The sequence below is a fragment of the Lycium ferocissimum genome, chromosome 4 (genome assembly GCF_029784015.1).
Source record: "Lycium ferocissimum isolate CSIRO_LF1 chromosome 4, AGI_CSIRO_Lferr_CH_V1, whole genome shotgun sequence".
Classification (NCBI taxonomy): domain Eukaryota; kingdom Viridiplantae; phylum Streptophyta; class Magnoliopsida; order Solanales; family Solanaceae; genus Lycium; species Lycium ferocissimum.
The window spans coordinates 14,646,956-14,668,282 of NC_081345.1; the positions used below are offsets into that span (position 1 = coordinate 14,646,956).

Below are 21,327 nucleotides of genomic sequence, written 5' to 3' on the forward strand. Positions count from 1 at the left end.
CTATTCGGACAGAAACAACAATACCAACCAAAAGTCCCATTGAAATTCTAAAAACAATTGGCGCTCTCGAAACTTCAACAATAGAACCCGTGTTCAGTGCCAATTGTGTGACAAGTACGGACATATTGCTCGTGTTTGCCACTCTCGGAATCACAATAAGGATGAACCACAAGTTAATTTCTCATCCACTACTGCATCCGTCAATCCAAATTGGGTTATGGATACTGGTGCATCACATCACATTACCTCAAATACTCAGAATTTGCAAGCTTACTCGGAGTAAAAGGGACGGATGATGTCATAGTTGGTGATGATAAAGGTATTAAAATAAAGCACATAGGACATACTACTCTTCCCACTCCCTCGTAGTTTTGTCCTAAAGATGTTTATGTGCTCCAAATTTTTATTGCAATCTTATTTTTGTTCCTCAGTTTTGTGAGCAAAACAAAACATCTACTGAATTTTTTCCTACTTTATTTGTTGTGAAGGATTTCAGAACGGGAGCACCTCTGGCTCAAGTCCGGAATAGGACGCGTATTTATGAGTGTACTGGCTTTTCTCCAACTCCAGCTGTTGACACCCAATTTTGGCCCTCCCTTTTCGTTTAATTAATTTTGCTATGCTTTTAGTCCTGAAAAATCCCCCAAACGAGTTAGGAATATTTGCACTAATTATTACGCTGTTTTTCGAGATATATCTCTCTAAAGTTAAGGACATTTTATTGGTTCTTAAAAATGACTAAACATCATTTTTTTTTTATGTATAATTAAAAGCATTCGAAAAAAAAAATAATGTTGATATTCGTATATCAACATTGGCATTGGCATTTTCCCTTTAATCCTACTTATTACCGTATTAATCATCTTTTACTCTATTTTGAAACTAAATGTGTATATTAAATTACTTATGTCATAATTTATATAGGTATGATTTTTGTGGGAATTAATCAAGACGAAGAAGCATATTTTAATTAATTGATTGAAATAGAGGGGGATTAGAAATTAATTCATCTACCTAAAATTTGGGCCAAATCCTATACAAAAATCTGTGGCCCAAAAATATTCCTAACCTGCCGCAGCCCACTAACCCGACCCGGCCCAAAACTCTAAACCAAACAGCCCCTAAAGTCTCTACTTCATCTTCAACTAAAAATGAGCTAACCAAACCAGCCCTTTCTCTCCCAAAAAGAAACCTAGCCGTTACCATCACCTCACTTTCGTCACTTCACCGCCGTCGGACCGCTGGATTAAAGTGGTCAGCGACGCCACTGTCCTCGTCAGTCGCCTTTTCTCCCTTTTTCTGAAAAATGGAGCTCGACAACTCATAAAAGGTCGATTGAGACCTCGGAGAACGGGGAAGAGCGAAGATCCATCAGCCCATCTCTCAATCCGATGGATACAAATCGGAAATCAGCAATATTGCTACCCCAAACGGCTCTTTCTCCTTCAAATCGCCTCTGAAAAGGTGAGATTTAGGACCCCTTTTTCGCTGTCCTAAAGAAGGTAAACATACTCGTCCTCTCTTCGTCTTTCATTTTGTAAGAAGTAGAGATGTAGTCGTCCAAGTATTTCCCGTGGGTTGTATGGTTTGGCTGGCTGGAATGAGTTCGTTCTTCATTTGTTGCGAGCTGGTGTAAAACGACTAATCGCACTTATTAGAATTAGTAGTTAATCCATCAAAAAAAAATGTTTTGTGTATATCTCTATTTGACGTGTTTAGCCGAATTTGTTTTACCTCTTTTGTTTAAAATGGTGAATGCACTGAGGAGCTTAGAGGAAAGCCATTCATTCGTTAAAAATAAAGAAATAAAAATAAAAAGGCAAATAAGCGACAAGTTTAAATGGTTGTTTATTCCTACTCTCTGCATAATCATTATCATGCCTAGAAAGTTGTCCACTTCATATAGTTCAGATCATGAGTTTGTGCAGGTTAAAGGATGTGCTTGTTTGGTGTTTTTAATGAAAACTACTAGTCTAACATGTGTTCTAGAAGTACAGATTCGCTACATGATGATTTGGAATTCAAACTGAATGGTTTATGCATATATAACGAAGTGTACTTTCATTTTGTTTCGTGAGTTATACTTTAGCATGACTTGGAATATGACCTGTTTCCTTTGGAACCAAAAAATGCACTCGGTTTACCAAATTGTTAGCATAATTTATCCTCCCACTGATTGTTGTCTGGAAAAAAAAATATATATATATATATACTTTTGTTTGTGTTACTAAGAAAAAGGGGATTAAAGATCATTGGCTCCAGGAACGTTATCTCATGTCGTTTAAATGAAGAAAAAAAAAATCAGTTGGTTCAGTTTTTGGTCCTTTGTTGTGTGCTCTACTGTATACTTATACTAAAAGGATTTGACTTGGGGATTGAAGTTTCACTAAAACTATATTTCCATCTCTAAAGTATTTCTTTGCTAAAACTCTATCTTTAGTCTGGTTGGAGATTATTTGAAGCTTGTGTTAAAGATCCTGCCCAAAATTTTTTTTTTTTTTTTTTTTTTGTTTCTCTTCTTTTAGTCTTCTGTATAAGCATGAAGCACATTTCAGTATAACTTAATACTTCGGGGAACATGTGCTTGGATCCAGTGTTCTAAAAATATTTTTGAGGACTGTCATCGCTTTACTTTGGTATGGGATCCTTCATCCTAAAACCAGAATATTGTTTGTATAATCATATTGGTTTGTAGTTTTCTTGCTTCTACCCTTTGCGTGTTCAAGCTAAATGTCCAGAAGGTTATTTTTCACTTGAGAAAAAAAAAATATAGTATATGCCAGTTTATAATGATCATGAATAGTCTCGAAACTCAAGATGTGAATCGTGTAAGTTCACCAAGTTTCCTCCAGTTCCGTTTCTCTAAACAATGTCTCTTTAGTAAATAAAAATCTGGTCTTGAACTATATTGATGAAATTGTCATGTGTTCATGTATTAAGAAACGAGTTTGTGAGTCGTCTCTTTTATCCCATTCAAATCAGGATGTGGAGTATTTCATGGATAAAAGGTTGTATGTTATGGGGAGTCATGTTTAGCCTTTCTTTTCTAATGTAAGAAAAATGCATTTGTTCCACTTCGTACATTTAAAAAAAATGCATAAAGGATTTAGTTTAACTAAATGAAATGGAGCTTAGTGCCCAACCGAGTTGATTTTGAAGTGTACAGGGTGTGAGATATCTTGGTTCTTCCTTAGTTCCCTTGTTTGTTGTGGAAGCTTGTCTTTGACTTTATTCTATGTTCTTATTCTGGAAACTAAACCCAGGGAAAATGACTAATCAAATGTGGTTTTGCGCATGCATTTGTTCTCGCTCATTAAGTATTAGCATTTTAAGTCGTAAGTCGCAACAAGTAATTATAAGTCATACACATTTGAACAGTTACTAAAATACTTTAAAAACTGTTATGCTGGTTAGCTTATACTATGTTGAATGTCTAGTTTCCAGTTTATTTGTTTCAAAGAAGGGGTTGTTTTCTTTTTTTGTTTGTTGGCTGTTAATAGAATTATTAATAGATGGTTTTTGTGTCCATTGCCGAGTCTCTAGCTAAAGGGATGATCACCTTCTGTTAAAGCAATAGTTTTTTGAATTACTACTCAGTTTCGACTTCCTTGAGGTCTCTTAGAGGCTATTTATGATTCATTTTTCTGGTTAATATGTGTTCAAGTTTGGTTGTCTCCTTATTCTGGTCAAGAGTGGCAAAACTGAAAGATAAATGGAGTTTTTCTGTTGCTTTAGTCCTGATTAAGTTTAGCTACGCTGTTGTTTTAGTCCGATTTTTTCGAGCGCCAATTCCATTTATGTTTTCAGTTCATTTCAAGTAGTAAGATGAACCAAATCATTAGTTTAATAACGTCCCTTTTGTTTTTAGTCCTGCGCATTTGAGTTCATGTAACTTAGTTTTGGTTTCAGTCCTGTTTGGGTTAGAAATATTAGTTTCTCTTTCTAGCCTTTTAATGTTTCGCATGGGTTGGTTTTCTGGGTTTTTCTTTTCTTTTATAGAGCCTTGTGAATATAAAGTATGCCTCCTAGAAGTGATGTATATATTTGAAGTTTGAGCTAATCTAGAGATAGGTTCCTGGGAAGACCATTTAAACAAATTAATAGATCCATTTTCTTGTTCACTTTATTTCTTCTTGATTGAGAATAGTTACTAATCTTTTTTCTTTCTATTCTTTTATATGAACACATGGGAGTGCATTTGGAGTTATGACATAACTCCAACCTCTGCCCAGATTTGGAGTAAACAGCAGCAGCCCCCTTTGCTCGTGTCCAGCGTTCTTTGTTCATGTGAAGCGTCCCCGTTCTCCTCCTCCTCTTCAAAATTTATGTCTTTGCGTTAGCATACATGTTTACATTTTTTGACTAACACTTTGATTGGATTGTATTTGTGGCATATTTGTTTCTTGCTCGTGAATGAACCCGTGGAAAAATGGCTGAGCATAACAACGAGTTTAGTCCTTATCTTCCACCTCTTTTGATAATAGATTTAGCATAACCTTTTGAGATTTTTTTTTTCTTTTAAAGATTTCCTAACAAATTTTCAGGTCACAATTGGTTTTCAGAAAGAGGCAAAGACCAGATTTTTTTTTTTTGTGTAAAAAGGGGCATTGTCGTCAATCACATATTTTTAGGTCTGTTAGGTAAAAAAAAAAAAAAAAAAAAAAAAAAAAGAGACCAGAAAAACAGTCTGGTTTAGAAACAAAAAGAAAAGCGGCAGAGCGTTTTGGGGCATAATATGTATAAAAATGGGAAATCATATCTGAGCTTTAGCGCGATCACTCTAAAAACAGGGTATATCTCAAGGCCAAAAACATTTTCAGCATTTATTTTAACTAACATGAGTAGGCCTTATTATTTAAGTCAAATATAAGAACTCCATATTAGGGTTCAAGTATAGTGGTCAAGCGATTTTATGAGAACTACATGGTATATACTCTGCTTTATATACAAAGATCTTATTTTACATGTATATATGCTATTCTTACTTTAAAAACCTTTAATCATTTTCTCATCACATGCATGCGTATGTACGTTATATTATAAACACTTATCTCTAAGTATACATTGTATGCAACAATCTTATTGTACCTCATCTTCTAAAAAATGCATATGTACTCTTTTGTAAATAATACATATCCCTAAGATATATTTTTACATCTTGTATTAATTACTTTACCTTACCATCATTATAGCTATATACTACCTTCATAAGCACATACCATACATATGCTATCTTTTTTTTTTTTTTTCATTAATTTCTCCAGTCATCTTTTCATTATATGTACATATATAGTATTATCATGTCAAGTATTCACCTATAATATATATATATGTATATTATTTTCTTAAAAAAAAAAAATATACATCTCCTTATTCTATACTACCCATACTATCCTTATATAAAATATGCGTCATATATATTTTTTCTCATGCATACATTCATCAACTACTTTTTATAAATACGTATTTCCTCACATAGCCATAATTACCTTAAAATCTATTTTTTGTACAAATCGTTTTAGTAGAGTAGTTTCCTTTTTTTTTTTTTTTTTTTCGTAATGCTTTAATAGGTAATCATAAATAAGAAATAATTAAATAATCCCCCTCTAGTGTTAATTAAACTAAGTTTAAAGGCGATCGTCTCGGATAGGCTCTGAGGGATGCTTAACACCTTCCCCTCGGGGTAAATAAAACTCTTACCTAGAATCTCACAGGTTTCAAAGACTAAAAAATGGAGTTTACTTTTTTACAAATGGTTTCCTAATATTTCCTAAAATTAGGTGTCGACTCTGAAAATTTGCAAAATCAGAGGAAACATAGTCATAAGTTGTGAACTAGTTTTAATCCGTTAAAAATAGGGCATGACACCAGCTATCTACTTCATCACTGCTGCAAATCGTTCATCTCGTACACTTTGGCATCATCTTCTTGGTCACCCACATCTTAAAGTTCTTAATTCCATTGTTTCCAGCGATAAGTTACCTGTTACCAACATCTTAAAGTTCTTAATTCCATTGTTTCCAACTATAAGTTACCTGTTACTTGCTCCTCTCAAGAGAATGGTAATTCTTGTCTTTGCAATAAAAGCCATCGTTTACCATTTTCTACACCTACCTTAACTAGCTCTCGTCCATTAGAACTTTTATATACTGATTTTTGGGGACCTTCTCCAGTTCCTTCTCATAAGGTACTCATTTTTATGTCATATTTGTTGATCATTTTACAAAGTATATATGGCTTTTCCCACTCAAGCACAAATCTAATGTCACTGCCATATTTATTAATTTCAAACTCTTGGTCGAGAAGTAATTTAACTCCACAATTTTCATTGTATATTCAGATGGCGGTGGTGAGTATGAAGGTCTAACTAAGAGGCTGACTAACATGGGCATTCAACATCTGTTTACCCCCCCCCCCCCTCCCCCCCTCCATACACCCCACAGAGTAGTACTGTTGAACGTCGTCACTTGCATATAGTGGAGACAGCTTTAACTTTGTTGCATCAAGCCTTTATGCCTCTTCAATACTGGTCTTATGCCTGTCAAACTGCCGTTTACAACCGTTTGCCCAAACCTATCCTTCAAGGCAGGTCTCCATTTGAATCCCTCTTTGATGTTAACCCAATTATTCCTCTCTTCGTACCTTTGGTTGCTTATGTTATCCATGGTTAAAACCCTATAATAACCATAAATTGAAACCCAAGTCTCGCCCTTGTGTCTTTCTTGGTTACTCTGTCACCCATCACTTTTATCAATGCCTTGATCCATCTACTTCCAAAATATTTCTATCTCGTCGTGTAATATTCCAGGAAAACAGTTTTCCTTTTGCTTTTGTTCCTCACGGGTTACCTCAGATTACACCATAAGAATTACATTCCTGGCTTGATAAGTCAACCACCAATCAGTCATGTCACCCTGAGTTCGTTTCTTCTCCCGTGCCTCTAACAGATATTCCATCAGTGCCCATGCTAGCTCGTGTTTTACCGACAGAAAACACACTGTCATCATCTCCTTCATCCCCATTGCAACCACCTCCACATTCCACATCTCCTTTTGGTTCCCATAATGAAGAGACAAGTCCCTCGTCCTCTGTGGCCGTTCCTGCCTTGAGTGAAGATGCTCCTACCTCTCATTTGCAACAGGTAAGTTCTACCTCCTCCCCCCCCCCCCCCCCAAACCACCAACTCGTGTTGCTACTCACTTTCAAAGATAATATTTGTAAACCCAAAAAGCCTATAGACTATTATGCTTTAGTTATTTCTATAGACACATCAGTAGTTCCCCGAACTTACAAACATGCTCCTTGACGTGATGCAATGTGTGAGGAGATTGTCGCTCTTCTTAAAAATAATACTTGGACTTTAGTTCCTAAATCTCAAGTACATAATGTAATTGGGTGCAAGTGGGTTTTTCGTATTAAGCAAAAACAAGATGGTTCGATAGATAGATAGATATAAAGGAAGATTGGCAGCCAAGGTTTTCATCAGCATCCAGGTGTTGATTTTACTTCTACTTCCAGCCCGATGGTCAAGGCAACTACAATTCGTCTACTATTGAGGTTTGCTATGTACTTCAACTGGCCGCTCTATATATGTTAATAATGCTTTCTTCAAGGAACTATAGCCAAAGAGGTTTATATGGATCAACCGCCTGGGTTCATTGATAAAAGCCTTCCTGATCATGTGTGGAAACTTCATAAAGCAATTTATGGACTCTGTCAAGCTCCCTGTGCTTGGTACACAGAGTTCATGAACTTTATTACTTCTATTAGTTTTGTATGCTCAAAATCAGATCCTTCTCTGTTCATTTTCCATGGCACAGACTTTGTGGTATTTCTTCTCCTATATGTGGATGATATCATACTCATAGGATCTTCAAAATCCAAGATTTTCCATGTTATTAATGCATTGGATCGCCATTTTTCACTCAAGGACTTATCTTCTTTGACATACTTTCTCGGTGTTGAGGTTTGTCGTCGATCCACAAGTCTGTATCTCTCTCAGAAAAAATATATCACCGATCTTCTCTAGCGTTTCAACGTGATGGAGGCCAAAGGAGTCCATACTCCCCTTGATTCCTCGGCCATTTTGACATTAGATGATGGATCTCCGCCTACAGATTGTAAAATTTATAGGACACTCATTGGTTCTCTTCAATATCTACCTATCACACGGCCCGACATTGCTTTTGTTGTCCACCGTTTATCTCAATTCATGCACAAGCCCTCCTATCAGCATTTGCAAGCTGCAAAAGGGAAGTTGCGGTATCCGAAAGCTATCAATCACTTTTGCTTACTCATTCGACAAGTTGCACCATTGAATCTAATCACTTATTCAAATTCTGATTGGGGTGAAAATCCTAATGATCTATGCTCTACTGGTGCATATGTTGTCTTGGTTGGTGGCTCTCCTATCAGTTGGTCATCTAAGAAGCAACGCGCAGTGGGTCGCTCCTCCACCGAAGCCGAGTACAGAGCCATTGCCAATGCTGCTGCTGAACCAATCTGGATTGTCAATCTCCTCAAAGAACTCCACTTCTCCATTCCAAACACTCCAACAATTTGTTGTGACAACCTTGGTGCCACTTTCCTGTTAATATCCCTTACTTTATATAATCTTCTGATTCTTTGATTTAGTTTCCTTTATGTTAATGTTATAACCCGTAGTTTTGTACGTTGAGATTATTGAGTGTTGCTTGTTTTAAGTATAGACGCTAGAGTTACCTTCAAGAATATATGAGATTATATGCGCCAATCTTATGATTATGAGGGTTTGAGTTCATATAATAAGCTATGGAAGAATTGAAAGGCAAGTGAATCAAGGAAATTAAATTTGTTGGAACTTTGAAGAAAATATGAGGGGGTAATTTTGGCCCAACTTGGAGGAAGAATATCTTTTAGTAGATGAGGAGTTTTGAAGCAAAACAAGAGCCTAAATTGAAGTTCAGGAAGTCTAGTTTCCAACGCAATAAACCGCTCGTCGATACGATCTCGGGGTAGAGAATTATGGACATTACAAGTTAGGCGGGTATAACATGGGACTGAACTATGCGGACATACAGTGTCCTGCACTGCTACAGTGCTACAGTGCCACCGAGTTCAACCCACTATATAAGGGTTAAAACCCCCATTTTTCTCCATAATAATTCCATAAAAACCTCTAGAAAGTTCAGCAAGCATATGAGAGCTCATATATCGCATAAAAGTGAGGATTTTGAGTAAATTTCAAGTTACGGATTAATCGAGGTCCGGACACTGTGTAGTCGCGATTATAGTTTCGTTTTGTGTTGGAGTTGGCTTGGAAACAAAGTAAATATTGAAGATCCTCTCATTCTAGCAAGGATAAGGTATGAATCTCTCTTTCTTAAGACTGATTTAGGAATAATTAGGAGAATAAGGGTTATAGATTGTTGTGTTGGCGTTGTTGGTGTATGGATTGAGATTTGAAGATAGTTTGGATGTAATTCTACATATTTATCTCGTAGAATCTTGATAATATTATTGTTGATGTTGTTGGTATTGTTTGGGAGTTGTTTTGGTATTTGAAGGAAGTAGATAATATAGGGGAGATGCTGTCCAAATTTTCGTGACCCAAACTAGTATTTGATAGCTAGTACGAGTGAGTTAATGGAAAGTATAATGAAAGTATGATTAAAGAAGTACTTCTCGCCATATAGGTTCAAGTGAAGAGCGAACATTGGAATAAAGGATCCCTTAAGTGGTGGCTTGACGAATAAGGTATGTAAGTTGTTAATTTCTCTCCCTTCCCTTGGCACGAATCCAACTAGAGCATGGACACGAACGTTCCATAATGAATCACTCCATTCCTGTGTCATGTAGCTTAAATCTTAATGTCTTAGTTATTTGATGATTCTTGGTATGTTATCATGTTTATCGTCATTAAGTTACTTCTTTGGATTCGATACGAATTTCCATAATTTATTCGGAGGTCACCGACCTTATGTCACTCCGACTGAGTAATGGCTTCTAATGGGCTCTCGCGCATGCTAGTTATATTATGTATTTATACATATGATGATTATGGATCGGGCCGTACGTTCCTCGGCACCAACATATGATGATTATGGATCGGGTCGTACGTCCCTCGGCACTAACATATGATGATTATGGATCAGGCCGTGCGTTCCTCGGCACTAACATATATGGATCGGGCTGCACGTTCCGCAGCAATATACTACAATATACTATATTTATGGATCGGGTTGTACGCTCCACAACACTAACTTTATGGATCGAGTTGCACGTTCCGCAACACTAACAATTATATATATATATATATGTCCTCATTTACATATGATTCTAGAATATGCATGCATTCCATAACGCACGTTCTCTGATGACAGGTTACTTTTATTTTCTTTGTACTTCCACCTTACTCATGCTATTGCATCCCGCCTTACATACTCAGCACTTTTATCCGTACTGACGTCCCTTGCACGGACGCCGCATTTCGTCTTTGCAGCCCCGATAGAGTTATTGGAGAGCAACCGATGGGACTCTCGGCTTCGGTGTCGGCAAAGTGCCACTACTCCGGACTTGCTATCTTTTGGTACTTTTCTGCTAGTGTAATACATGTTCTTATGTACACTCTTAGAGGCTCATAGACATAGTGGGGTATGTAAATATTATGTATGGCCTTGTCGGCCTTATTTTAAGCTCTTGATACTTTTCTGATAGCCTAGCCAGCTTTGTGATACTCGTGATGTTGTAGCGACCTTGTCGGTTCGCATATGAATATATATGTTGGATTATTGGATATTTCTATGTTGGGCCTTTTCTGCGTGCAGGTGTTCTTTGAATTAGGGTATATGATGCTCAAAGTAACTATTAAGTTAGGTGGTCCCGGCCTATGGGTCGGAGCCCGTCATACCCCTCAGTGCGGTGTGACAATGTTATTGAGCAAACTCTGCTCATCCTTATGTAGTTAAAGATGATCAATGTAATACACAAACAATAGCCTTTTGCAAAATCCTTCTACATATATATATATATATATATATATATATATATATATATATATATATATATATACACACATTATTTTAGACGGAATGTATAATAACTTGTATTTGAATACTTTATTGCTTTTACATATTTTATAATTGGTTGTCAAATGTGAAATGAACACTCTTCCTCTGACTTCCATGGTCGATTACATATAAGTATTTCTTTATCATGTCGACAAGAAGGATGCATGTTAATCCTGAAACAGGGTCATGGTGGAACAAATATTCACATCCAAGTGGTACTAAAGAAAGCTTAGATAGCATGAGACTCATTAGACTTCCCTGAGCTATTTATCTTAGCTTAATTTTGAATTAAAATTGGCGATTTGTAAGTTGTAGTCTTTACCTACGACTCCCTGAAAATAATTCCTAACAGAAATGAGCGGATCCACAAATGCATAATTGTGGTAATCTTTGATTGATTTCAACGTGTGGCCATTGCCAGTGATATCAATCAAGAAAAAGTTACCCATAGAGAAGAGGGATTTATGTCGTATAAAGTGTAGAAATTCAGCGTAATTGAATTTGTTACTCCCTCCGAGTGTCGACTTAGCCATTTGCACACCCCTTAAGAAAATACTAGCTCTTAGAAAGAAAAAAATAGGTAATTTAACTAAACTGCCCTAATTAAATAGGTATTGGGACTTGATCACATAACACTTCATAGGGGCAAATCTGAAAAAATAAGATTGATTCTTTCTTGATTTGATAAGTGAACACTCTTTTTAATCGGAGGGATTATAACATGTTACACCCTCAGTTCACTTCTAGAGTTTTAGTACTTGTCCAGAATGGATTTAATTTGCACTCCCTTTAAAAATTAATAAATGAAGTGTATAATTTACTATAATACTCATATTAATTGGTATATAATCTTAATAGACTTGGATAATGATTTGGGGAATGAGTAGTTAATACAACAACAACAACAACAACAACATACCCAGTGAAATCCCACAATGTGGGAGACGGGGAGGATAAAGTGTCAGTGATTTTACCCCTATCTCGGAAGATAGAGAGGCTATTTCCGAAAGACCCTCGGCTCAAGAGAAAACACAAAAATTAAGGGTAGTTAATATTAAGGGTAAAACAAGCACAAAAATTGTCTTTTGCTTAGTATGCGAAAGTGGACAAATAAAGTGAATATTTTTTTTTTAGTAAAGTAGATAAGTAAAAGTGGATGGACGGAGTACTTACTATTTATTCTAGGCAACTAATTAATTGTTATCAAATAAAATTACTTTCAATTACCTAAATGATATGATCACATGTAAATATTTATTACACTATAAGTGTATTAAATTAACTCAAACTCATTAAAACAAAGGCAGATTTGCTTAGTTCCTTCAAACAACTAGCGAGGGCATTTAAAAATTGTTGTTGATGGAAAGAGTTGAAGGACCACTGTACTCACTTTTCCTTCTTGAATAGAAACTAACCACCATATGATGCTTTGTGTCATTTCAATTATTGTTGGATGAATACTAAATTTCGAAAGTCTACGCTAGAATTACTTCCATGATAATTGAATATAGTCTGATGAAGGTAGCAAATGATTTATGTAGTAAGAATTTTCTAAGCATGATCTCCACCATGAATTGCACCATCCAAATTATCGTAATTATTACAGGTAACTATATAAATTTCATGACATATTGAGCTAGTATTATTTATTATTTCAAGTGGTTTGATTTGATATATCATGAAGAGGTGTTTGAAACCAAAAAAAAAAAAGATGGTACTCCCTCCATCTCAAAATATTTATCGCATTTTTCATTTACACGCCCATTAAGAAAACATTTATATGGGTAGTATTTTGACTATTATACCCTTAACATGTTTCATCATATAATCTCTCCTCAAGAAATGTTTACTCTATCAATGATGAGAACCTCTTAAATATTGTTAATTAATACAAGGGTAAAATAGGAAAAAACTACTTAATTTTATTTTGATTAAATAAAACGACAAATATTTTGAGACAAGTATATTTAGAAAGGATGACAAATATTTTGAGACAAAGGGAGTAAAAAAGAGGCGGCGAATTCAAAACATAGATACAAACATAAGTTACTCCCTCTGTCCGATATTAGTTGTCCACATTACTATAAATATGTGTCCCAAAACACTTGATCCATTTACCAAATCAATATAAAATTAATTAAGTTTTTCCTACTTTGCTCTTAACATTAACTGTTTTTTGAAGCAAACTATTGATTAGAGGGCAATTAATTGGAGAGAAATAAGGGTAATATAGTAAAAATACACTTTTATTTATGAGTTCTTAAAAGGAGTATAAAAGGAAAAGTAGACAAGTAATATGGGACGGAGGAGTACGAGGATATTCAAAGGAAAATATATGAGTAGATCTTAAGTTAACTATTGTTTTCACGAAACAAATCTCTATAAATACAAGTGAAATTAAGTTTAACCATATGTATATTATTTATTGTATATAGATGGAATGCAATGTAACTAGTTTTAGTATATATTGATGTCTTGCGTTCAAAAGCTTTTCACGAAACTCCAGCCTCCAGGATTACATATATCGATGTGTTAAAGAGTATTTCACCTTACTTTTGGTTCATCAAAGATAAAACTGGATGAATAATTCAAACGAGTGATTTTGATATTACTAATCAATTGGATAACTCGTTGTTACATAAGCTTTATCCCATGCAAAACATGTTTAGTATCAATTTAAAATAAACTTAAAGGTGGAGAAGTAGTTGAAAGGCACTCACAAATTTCAAAAGTCAAAAAGAGAGACCTGCCTATATTCTTCCTCTTTCTTTCCAAAAATGATTTGTGGAACTCCTCGAAAAATTAGTTAAACTCAATTATTCCAATAATATATACGCACTGTATAATTTAGTTATTTTTTACTGTATGTCAATCTGTTTTATAGAGTTACCTACCGTATTTTAATTTATTTATTGTGGGCACGCGATAACCTTTACTTATCTTTCAGGTGATATAACAGTGTAGAAATTCTTTTACACTTCAGCGTGCAAGATTTAAATGCTCATTTTATTATATTGAGTAAAATGGTTCCACCATCACTTTTAGTTTTGTAGCAAAATACAAAATAAAAGAAAACAAGTCATATTTTTCGTGTCACTTGTAAAATTAAATTTGCAGTGAAAACAAATGATTTTAATATAATTATAAATGGGGCATATATATATATATATGAATGATCTTCTATTCATATATAGAGTCTAGGTGACCCAGTCAAACCCAAATCAAATTGAACTGGACAAAATTTTGAACCAAAGCCAGCCCTGCAGATATAAGCATGGGGTCATAGGGAAAAAATCATCGGAGATTAAGGTTCATTTATTAACTAGGACAAAAATAGCAGGTGATTTATCTTTATCTACCTAACCTTTGATAGCAAGAATTCAGTAAAATAATCGAATTCATGCGAGCTAACCTGATGGTACTATTATCATATGTTTTTAAAAGAAAAAAGACATTAATTTATTTTTCATCTTGGGATTTGTCTGATTCTCCTAACTGAGACTTTCCCTGAGGTCCTTTAGTCCTCATGTAGAGTCTATACTCATCAAAGGTCCTTGGTGGATACAATGGAGGATTTTGCTTGGTAACTAGCTCCTTTACTGGTTCTATCAGCAAATCACTTTTAGGATTGTAGAAAAATGCAAGGGAAACACGCTCTTCTGCTGAATTCACGATCACTCTATGCTCAACACTCTTGTATATGGCATTGCTTAATACCTACATAAATAACAGACAAGTTAATTAATTGTTGAGTTCAATGTACTAATTATGCAATTTTCAATCTTCAAGTCTTACGTGGTAACGCACTTGTTCTTCTTTCAATGATCAAAGGCTATATTTTGGAAAATCGATTAATAATAAACTGAAGTAATTAGATCTCAGTCATTTGAGGCATCCAATATTTAATTTGAAGCACCCTTACCCCTAAAAAGCAATTTACAAAATAAAACAGTATGATAGAAAACATTGATTCTATCATTTTCAAAATGAAATAAGAAAATAAAAGCATCTCAGTCATCTGAAATATTCAATTTTTTTGTTATAGAATATTCAATAGGTGAGATACCATCGCAATCGGGAAAAAAAAAAAGAAAAAAAAAGAGAGAAAATGAAAAGCAAGAACGATACTGGGTTGTAACTTTTGATTTGAAATTCAGGTACAATTTTGGTAGGTTGGTCCAACGTAACATTTCATGTCGTACTTTATCTTCAGATGTGAGGTTCATGTAATAGGATAAGGTGTTTATATTTACCAAATATGGGGTCTGCGAAATGAGTGATTAAAAGGACAAATGTAGTAAAGAAATATTAGGTTGATACATTTCATTTCATTTTGCCAAATGAAAAAGATTTGGGTGTGTTTGGTACGACGGAGGAAGTTATTTTCTACGAAAAATAATTTTTTTAAAAAATATTTTTCTGACATTCGATGGTGTGTGAAAAGTATTTTTTTTAAAATTATATATTAAAGATAATAATATTAATAAATTGGAGAAAATTTTGAGAACTAAAAATTAATAATAATGTCTAAATGTTAGTTGAAGCAAGTAATATAAAAAATAACTTCCGTTCATAAGTTAGGGAAGCCATTCTTCTCCTTTTAATGAATAATAATTTTCATGGAAAATGACTTCATTATACCAAACACAAGAAGATGACTACCTCATGAAAAATATCTTCCCGAAAGCCAATTTCCATCGTACCAAACATACCATTAAATACCACATGTTTTATTACACGTTCGCCTTTTTGGAACATTGGTATTAAACTATTAATGATAGGAGTAGTAGTACTGAACAGGTTGTAACAACTACGGTGTTAATTGTTTTCAGAGACATTCTCAAACAATATGCGTAAATCAAGAGTCTTTAGAAAAGTATACGTGTCAAAGTCACAATATTTCTCTGAAAAAGTTAAGTAAAATTGTGAAAACATTAAACATTTATGTCATTATAAAGGAATGATTAGAGATTGTAAGTCAATTTGGTTTTGGTATAGTGTAGCATGTGCTAAAGCCCTTTTCTTTAGAAGGTGGTAACTTGCTAATTCTAACTTTGTAGAAGTTATAATTTTCCAAAACATTTCTATATGCAGAATAATGCATGTACTAGGCAAAAACTTGATAGTCTATAGAAAACCAAATTGACGTATAATTCTTTATAATTTTGCTTCTTAAACTTTCGTTGTGTTTAAACAAAGCAAAGCGGACGCGGGGACGCTGTTTTCACTCCCTCCCATGTGACTATTTTTGGTCAATTTCCAGCCAAACACTCTCTTTAAAGATAATTTACAAATACGAACTACTACTGCTACTACTAAACAAAAAATAAACATCAAGTTGTGTTTGGTAGTATAATAGCTAGAAGCCATTTTTAGAAAAGATTTTTTTTTTCTATGAGGAGTCATTTTTAGAAAAGATATTTTGTATGAGAAGTTATAATTTTCTCGCGTTTTTCATTAAATTAAGGGGGATAAAGTGACTACCAATCACTTATAGGTAGAAGTCAGTTTACTTATAATTCTGTTAACTTTTAACTTTAACTTCATATTATTTAATCTAATTAACACTTAGACATTATATCAATCTTTACTACTCCTATTAAGAAACTTTCATAAAATACCACTCCCAGTATTTGATTTGTTAATATTTTAATTGAACACAAAATATATTTTCCAGAAAAATATTTGCCATCGTACTAAAACACATTTAAAGATGAACAAACTATACCTACTACTAAACAAAAACAGTGAAAGACGAGAAGTAAGATACTCTCTCCGTTTCAAGATGTTGTCGGGGTTTTCTTGACACGACGTTTAAGAAAGTAGAGAAGATTTTTGAATCTTGTGGTCTTAAATTAAAGATATATATGATGTACCAAAACGTTCTTTAGTCTTGTGGCATTAAACATGCCATGTGGACTCTTGAAATTAAAGAGTATGTTGCCAAAAAAGGAAAGAGACAAACATTTTGAGACGGAGGGAGTAATATGTATTCACCTGAATCTGATCACCTATATTGACAATGAAAGCATGTGAAGCTGGCTTTACAGTGATCCAATGGCTGTCTCGCCGGACCTGAAGGCCAGCAACGTGCTGGTCAGGGAGGAGAATGGTCATGCCACCAGGATCAGAATGTGGTGAAAGGCCTAAGGTCAAGTCTGGCTGTGGACATTTTGGATAAAAGTTCACCCTTAGACATGCTCCTATATCTTTGTCTCCTCCAAATGCATTCTGCAAAACATCCTCTTTTAATCCAAGATTTGATGATAATATCTTCATTAAACGCCCACAAAACTTCACCACTTGTTTTGAATATTCTTCAATCACTTTCCTGCATTTGTTATGTCTTAATTTCCATCAAAGTCTAACAACCATATCTTATAATGACAGCAAATAACCAACTAGCTAGCCCATCTCCCTCACAAAGCAAAATGAAACAAAAAAGGGCGAGAAAAAAGTATTGCAATGGAACATTACTAGAGTACAACTTCATTATTCAAAAAAAGATTATATATCATACTATAGTAAAAAATGTAGGTACGCTATTCCAATGGAGAAAAAACAGCGTCATAAGCTTCTATGATGGTGTGAGGTATTAAAAAAGGAGTTTAGGGTCTATACATTGATACTAGTTGCGTGCACTCTTGAAATCAGCTAAACTCATGCTACGAACGTAATAAATTACATTTAAAAATACTCCAATTTATGTCATATTTTTTTATTGCCTAATTAATTTAATCTAGCAACACGTTAATCATGTTTTGTTGGTAAGTCTTCATAATTATCAAAAAAATTAGTCACATAATTGAATAATTTTAAAGAATAAATTATTTATGATGAAGGACGTTTGGAAGGACAATTAGCAAATACAAAGGGACACAAGATTCAATATTCACTAAAGAAGCAAAACATTGGAGGTTTAAATAAATAAAGGGTTTGTTCGGTATGAAGGGAAATATTTTTCAAAAAATGTTTTTCAATTTTTCATGTTTGGTTGGTCAAATTTTTTTAAAAACATTTCCTCTAGCAAAATAAGTTTCTTAAAATGAGGAAAATGACTTCGCTAGTAGAAGTAGGAAAATCAAGTTCCACAATTGGTTTTCACATTCATTGTTCCCTCCCGACGTCCTTCCAATACAACTTATGTTCACTCCCACCATTGTAGTTCCCATCCGCACCAACCACCACCCCACATCCCCAACCCCAACCCCACCTCCCATTGTACTTGTCTAGGCTATAGACAAATAATTTTAGCACAATATTTTTGCTTACATACCGAAGATAAGAAATTAAGTAAGCAACACACTTGTTTTCCTGAAAAATATTTTTAAAACAATAATTTTCGTGAAAAATATTTCCTTCATACGAACACACCCAAAGAGAATAATTGGGGGTACTAATTAGTAGGACCTAATAAATGTTCTAATTGGAAATGAAATTGTGACTCCAACTTTACATGAATTTTATCGAAATGTATAATAATTAGATATAATGGTAAAAAAACACACCTGAACTATCACTGTTTTTGTGAGCTTTCTACATGAACTATGAGGTGTGCGAGTTTCCTACCTGAACTATCACCAACTATTTAACAAAACACACGTCAGCTATCAGTTGTTCAATTTTTCTACCTCAATTATTCAGATAAGTTGAGGTAATTAAGTTTGACTACTACTCCCTCTCTTTCAAATTATCTGTCGCTTTTTTGTTGTACAAGACCCTTAAGAAATTATAATTAGGAGAGGTATTTAACTACTTTACCCTTAGTTATGTCTAAGTTATATACTCCCTCTGTCTTAAATTATCTGTCTTTTTTTTGCTTTACAAGCCCCTTAAGAAATTATAAGTAGGAGGGGTATTTGACTACTTTACCCTTAGCTATGTCTAAGTTATAATCTCTCTCCATTGAATGTTTATCTATTAATGTGTCATCTTTATTAATGATAAAATTCTACTAAGTGTAAAATGAGGAAAAATAATTAATTGTGCCTTGAACTTCTAAAACGATAAATAATTTGAGATAACTATTTTTAGTAACCCCGACAGATAATTTGACACCGAAGTAATAATACTTATGTAGTTACTTAATGATAAGAGTAGTATAGGAAGAAATTAATAAATCTTTTGTGATTTGCTAAAATAGATAAATAAAAAAATTATTTTTAGTATAAGGAACAAGTGAAAAGAAACAAAGGGAGTAATCCAATAAGGAACAAGAAGATATCCACAAAAAGTTACTATATTTGGTGTCAATCTAGTCCAATTACAAAGTCCCAAGTGGAAATGATCATAAGAAAAATGAAAATATGTAAACAAAAAGCAACAACCACATGTAGTAACTTCATTACTCAAAGAATAGTGTGAGGAGTACAAAAACTTGAGATCCTCCCTTATATATAGTAGTAAAATTATAAAGTAAGTCTTATAAGATAACTACATGTAAATATCAAACAATAAACATCAATTGGTAACCTATCTAAACGGTAACTAACATACACTTGCCAGCCAATATTCATTAAAATCATTACAGTATCAGTGTATATAATTAGTTGTAACTTGTACGTACCTGAGGGAAAGCGGGAGGGCAGGCCACTTGTTATGGACCTTCAAAGAACAAGGAAGATAGTGAAGAAAATAATAATCACTCCAATCAAGAATGGCACCTTTCTCAACTCCAAGACGGCTCCCATAGCCCTCATAAGTCTTAGGCGTATTAGCATATGTTTGCTTAACATCCATGGGATGGTGAAAGAATTCCCTCCAAACTTCTCGAGCTTCATCCATTAGCTCCGGAGGAACACCATGATTCACAACCTGAAAGAATCCCCAGTTTCTACAAGCCTCTGAAATTTGTTCATAAATAATAGATTTATTTGCATAATTGTTTCCATCACTAGTAAAAAGTCCCAGGAAATCAATGGTGGGGATGTTAATATCGTTGTTGAAGGAATTACTCAACGATGGTCTCTCTATTGGCGGCTTGATATATTTGTTGGGAATTGTAGAGATGCCACTATCAGATAAAGATTGGACGCGGACTATAGGTTCTGGCCAATCTTGTGGAGATTTCATGATGTTGCTGCTTATTCACTTTACTGTTTATTTCAAGATTTCTGACTATTCCAATATGGGGAGTACGATGATGAAACAAATTGCAACTAAGAAAGACCCTAGCTTAGCTTATATTATACGCTAGACGGCCTATGCCCGTACTGCGCACGGGCCCAACACTTTAGATTATAGTGTATCTATGTGTATGTAGTTGTGTTTGAATAGTGATAATATATATATATATATATATATATATATATATATGTTCAAAACACGATTAATATAACATTGTAGTTTGTGCTCCGTATATAAAACTTTATTATATTAGTGTTTGCTACGAATACAAAATGTGCAAATATTTATTAATATTTTTTAAAAGAGAAGACTTGTTTAAAAGGAAACTATTTTCCTCTCTTTGAGATAAAACAATGGCAATATTTAAGCGTCAGTTGATACTTTCAATTTTAATTCGATTAATTTAAAGATGTAAAATACTTATTATTTTTTATCAAATTTTCATTTGGATAATTCTAATTCAAATTATTAAATTAATTTTACATGTTTAAAACGAAACAAAGTAGAAATTGATTTTCTATTTAAACGAAGAAATACTATTTTTTTATTTTTGGTAAATATTCTCGGTTTAGCTCATTTTACTTGTCATGTTATCTTTTGCATGATTTTTTAAGAAAACGTCGATTAGAATTATAATTTGACTAATTTACCTTATTCATTATTTGATCTCCATTTGATTTTTTTTTTTTACGACATTAATCTCTTTTCACATTTATTAGAGTAAGAATAAAAATGAAAAAGTAATTACATTCTATCTTATTTTAAAATATAAATGTTTTAAGTATATTTATTTTAGTAAACATAACAAATAAATGACATGGCGGAATAAAGAAATACAACGGTCGGATCTAGATTAGATCTCAGGCTAATATATATAAAAAAAAAAAAAATTGTATGGTTTGGCTACTTAACCTTTTGAAGAAAAGCAATAATACGGGATCCATGATTTTTGTTGTACAATAATTTCATTTGCTCCCACTAATGGATTGATACGCATGTGGTAATGAATCCATCATTATTGACTTAATGAGATACTTTGGAAATTACATGAATATTGTTTGATTTTTTAATATGGGGTGCACTTTTTTTTTTTGTTGACATTATTAGTTTTACCGTTTTTTTTTTGCATATATATATATATATATATATATAT

At 33.7% G+C, this 21,327-nt stretch overlaps 1 protein-coding gene across 1 annotated transcript; it reads right to left on the reverse strand.

Annotated features, from left to right (window-relative positions):
- Positions 1-14,345: 14,345 nt before the first annotated feature.
- On the reverse strand, positions 14,346-20,194 carry LOC132051595 (jasmonate-induced oxygenase 2-like). Its single transcript, XM_059442735.1, has 3 exons — positions 19,615-20,194; positions 17,046-17,379; positions 14,346-14,765 (listed from the first exon to the last, which is right to left on the reverse strand). Exons 1-3 carry the CDS (start codon positions 20,118-20,120, stop codon positions 14,508-14,510), a joined length of 1,098 nt encoding a protein of 365 aa, XP_059298718.1. The 5' UTR covers positions 20,121-20,194; the 3' UTR covers positions 14,346-14,507.
- Between the last annotated feature and the right edge of the window lie 1,133 nt (positions 20,195-21,327).

What these genes read in the sequence shown, in the direction of transcription:
- LOC132051595 (XM_059442735.1), bottom strand. Translation starts at nt 20,120, where the DNA reads ATGAAATCTCCACAAGATTGGCCAGAACCTATAGTCCGCGTCCAATCT. An exon ending in GCCCTCCCGCTTTCCCTCAG is followed by an intron (nt 17,380 to 19,614) that starts GTACGTACAAGT and finishes TAACAAATGCAG; the next exon opens with GAAAGTGATTGAAGAATATT. An exon ending in ATATAGGTGATCAGATTCAG is followed by an intron (nt 14,766 to 17,045) that starts GTGAATACATAT and finishes TTATTTATGTAG; the next exon opens with GTATTAAGCAATGCCATATA.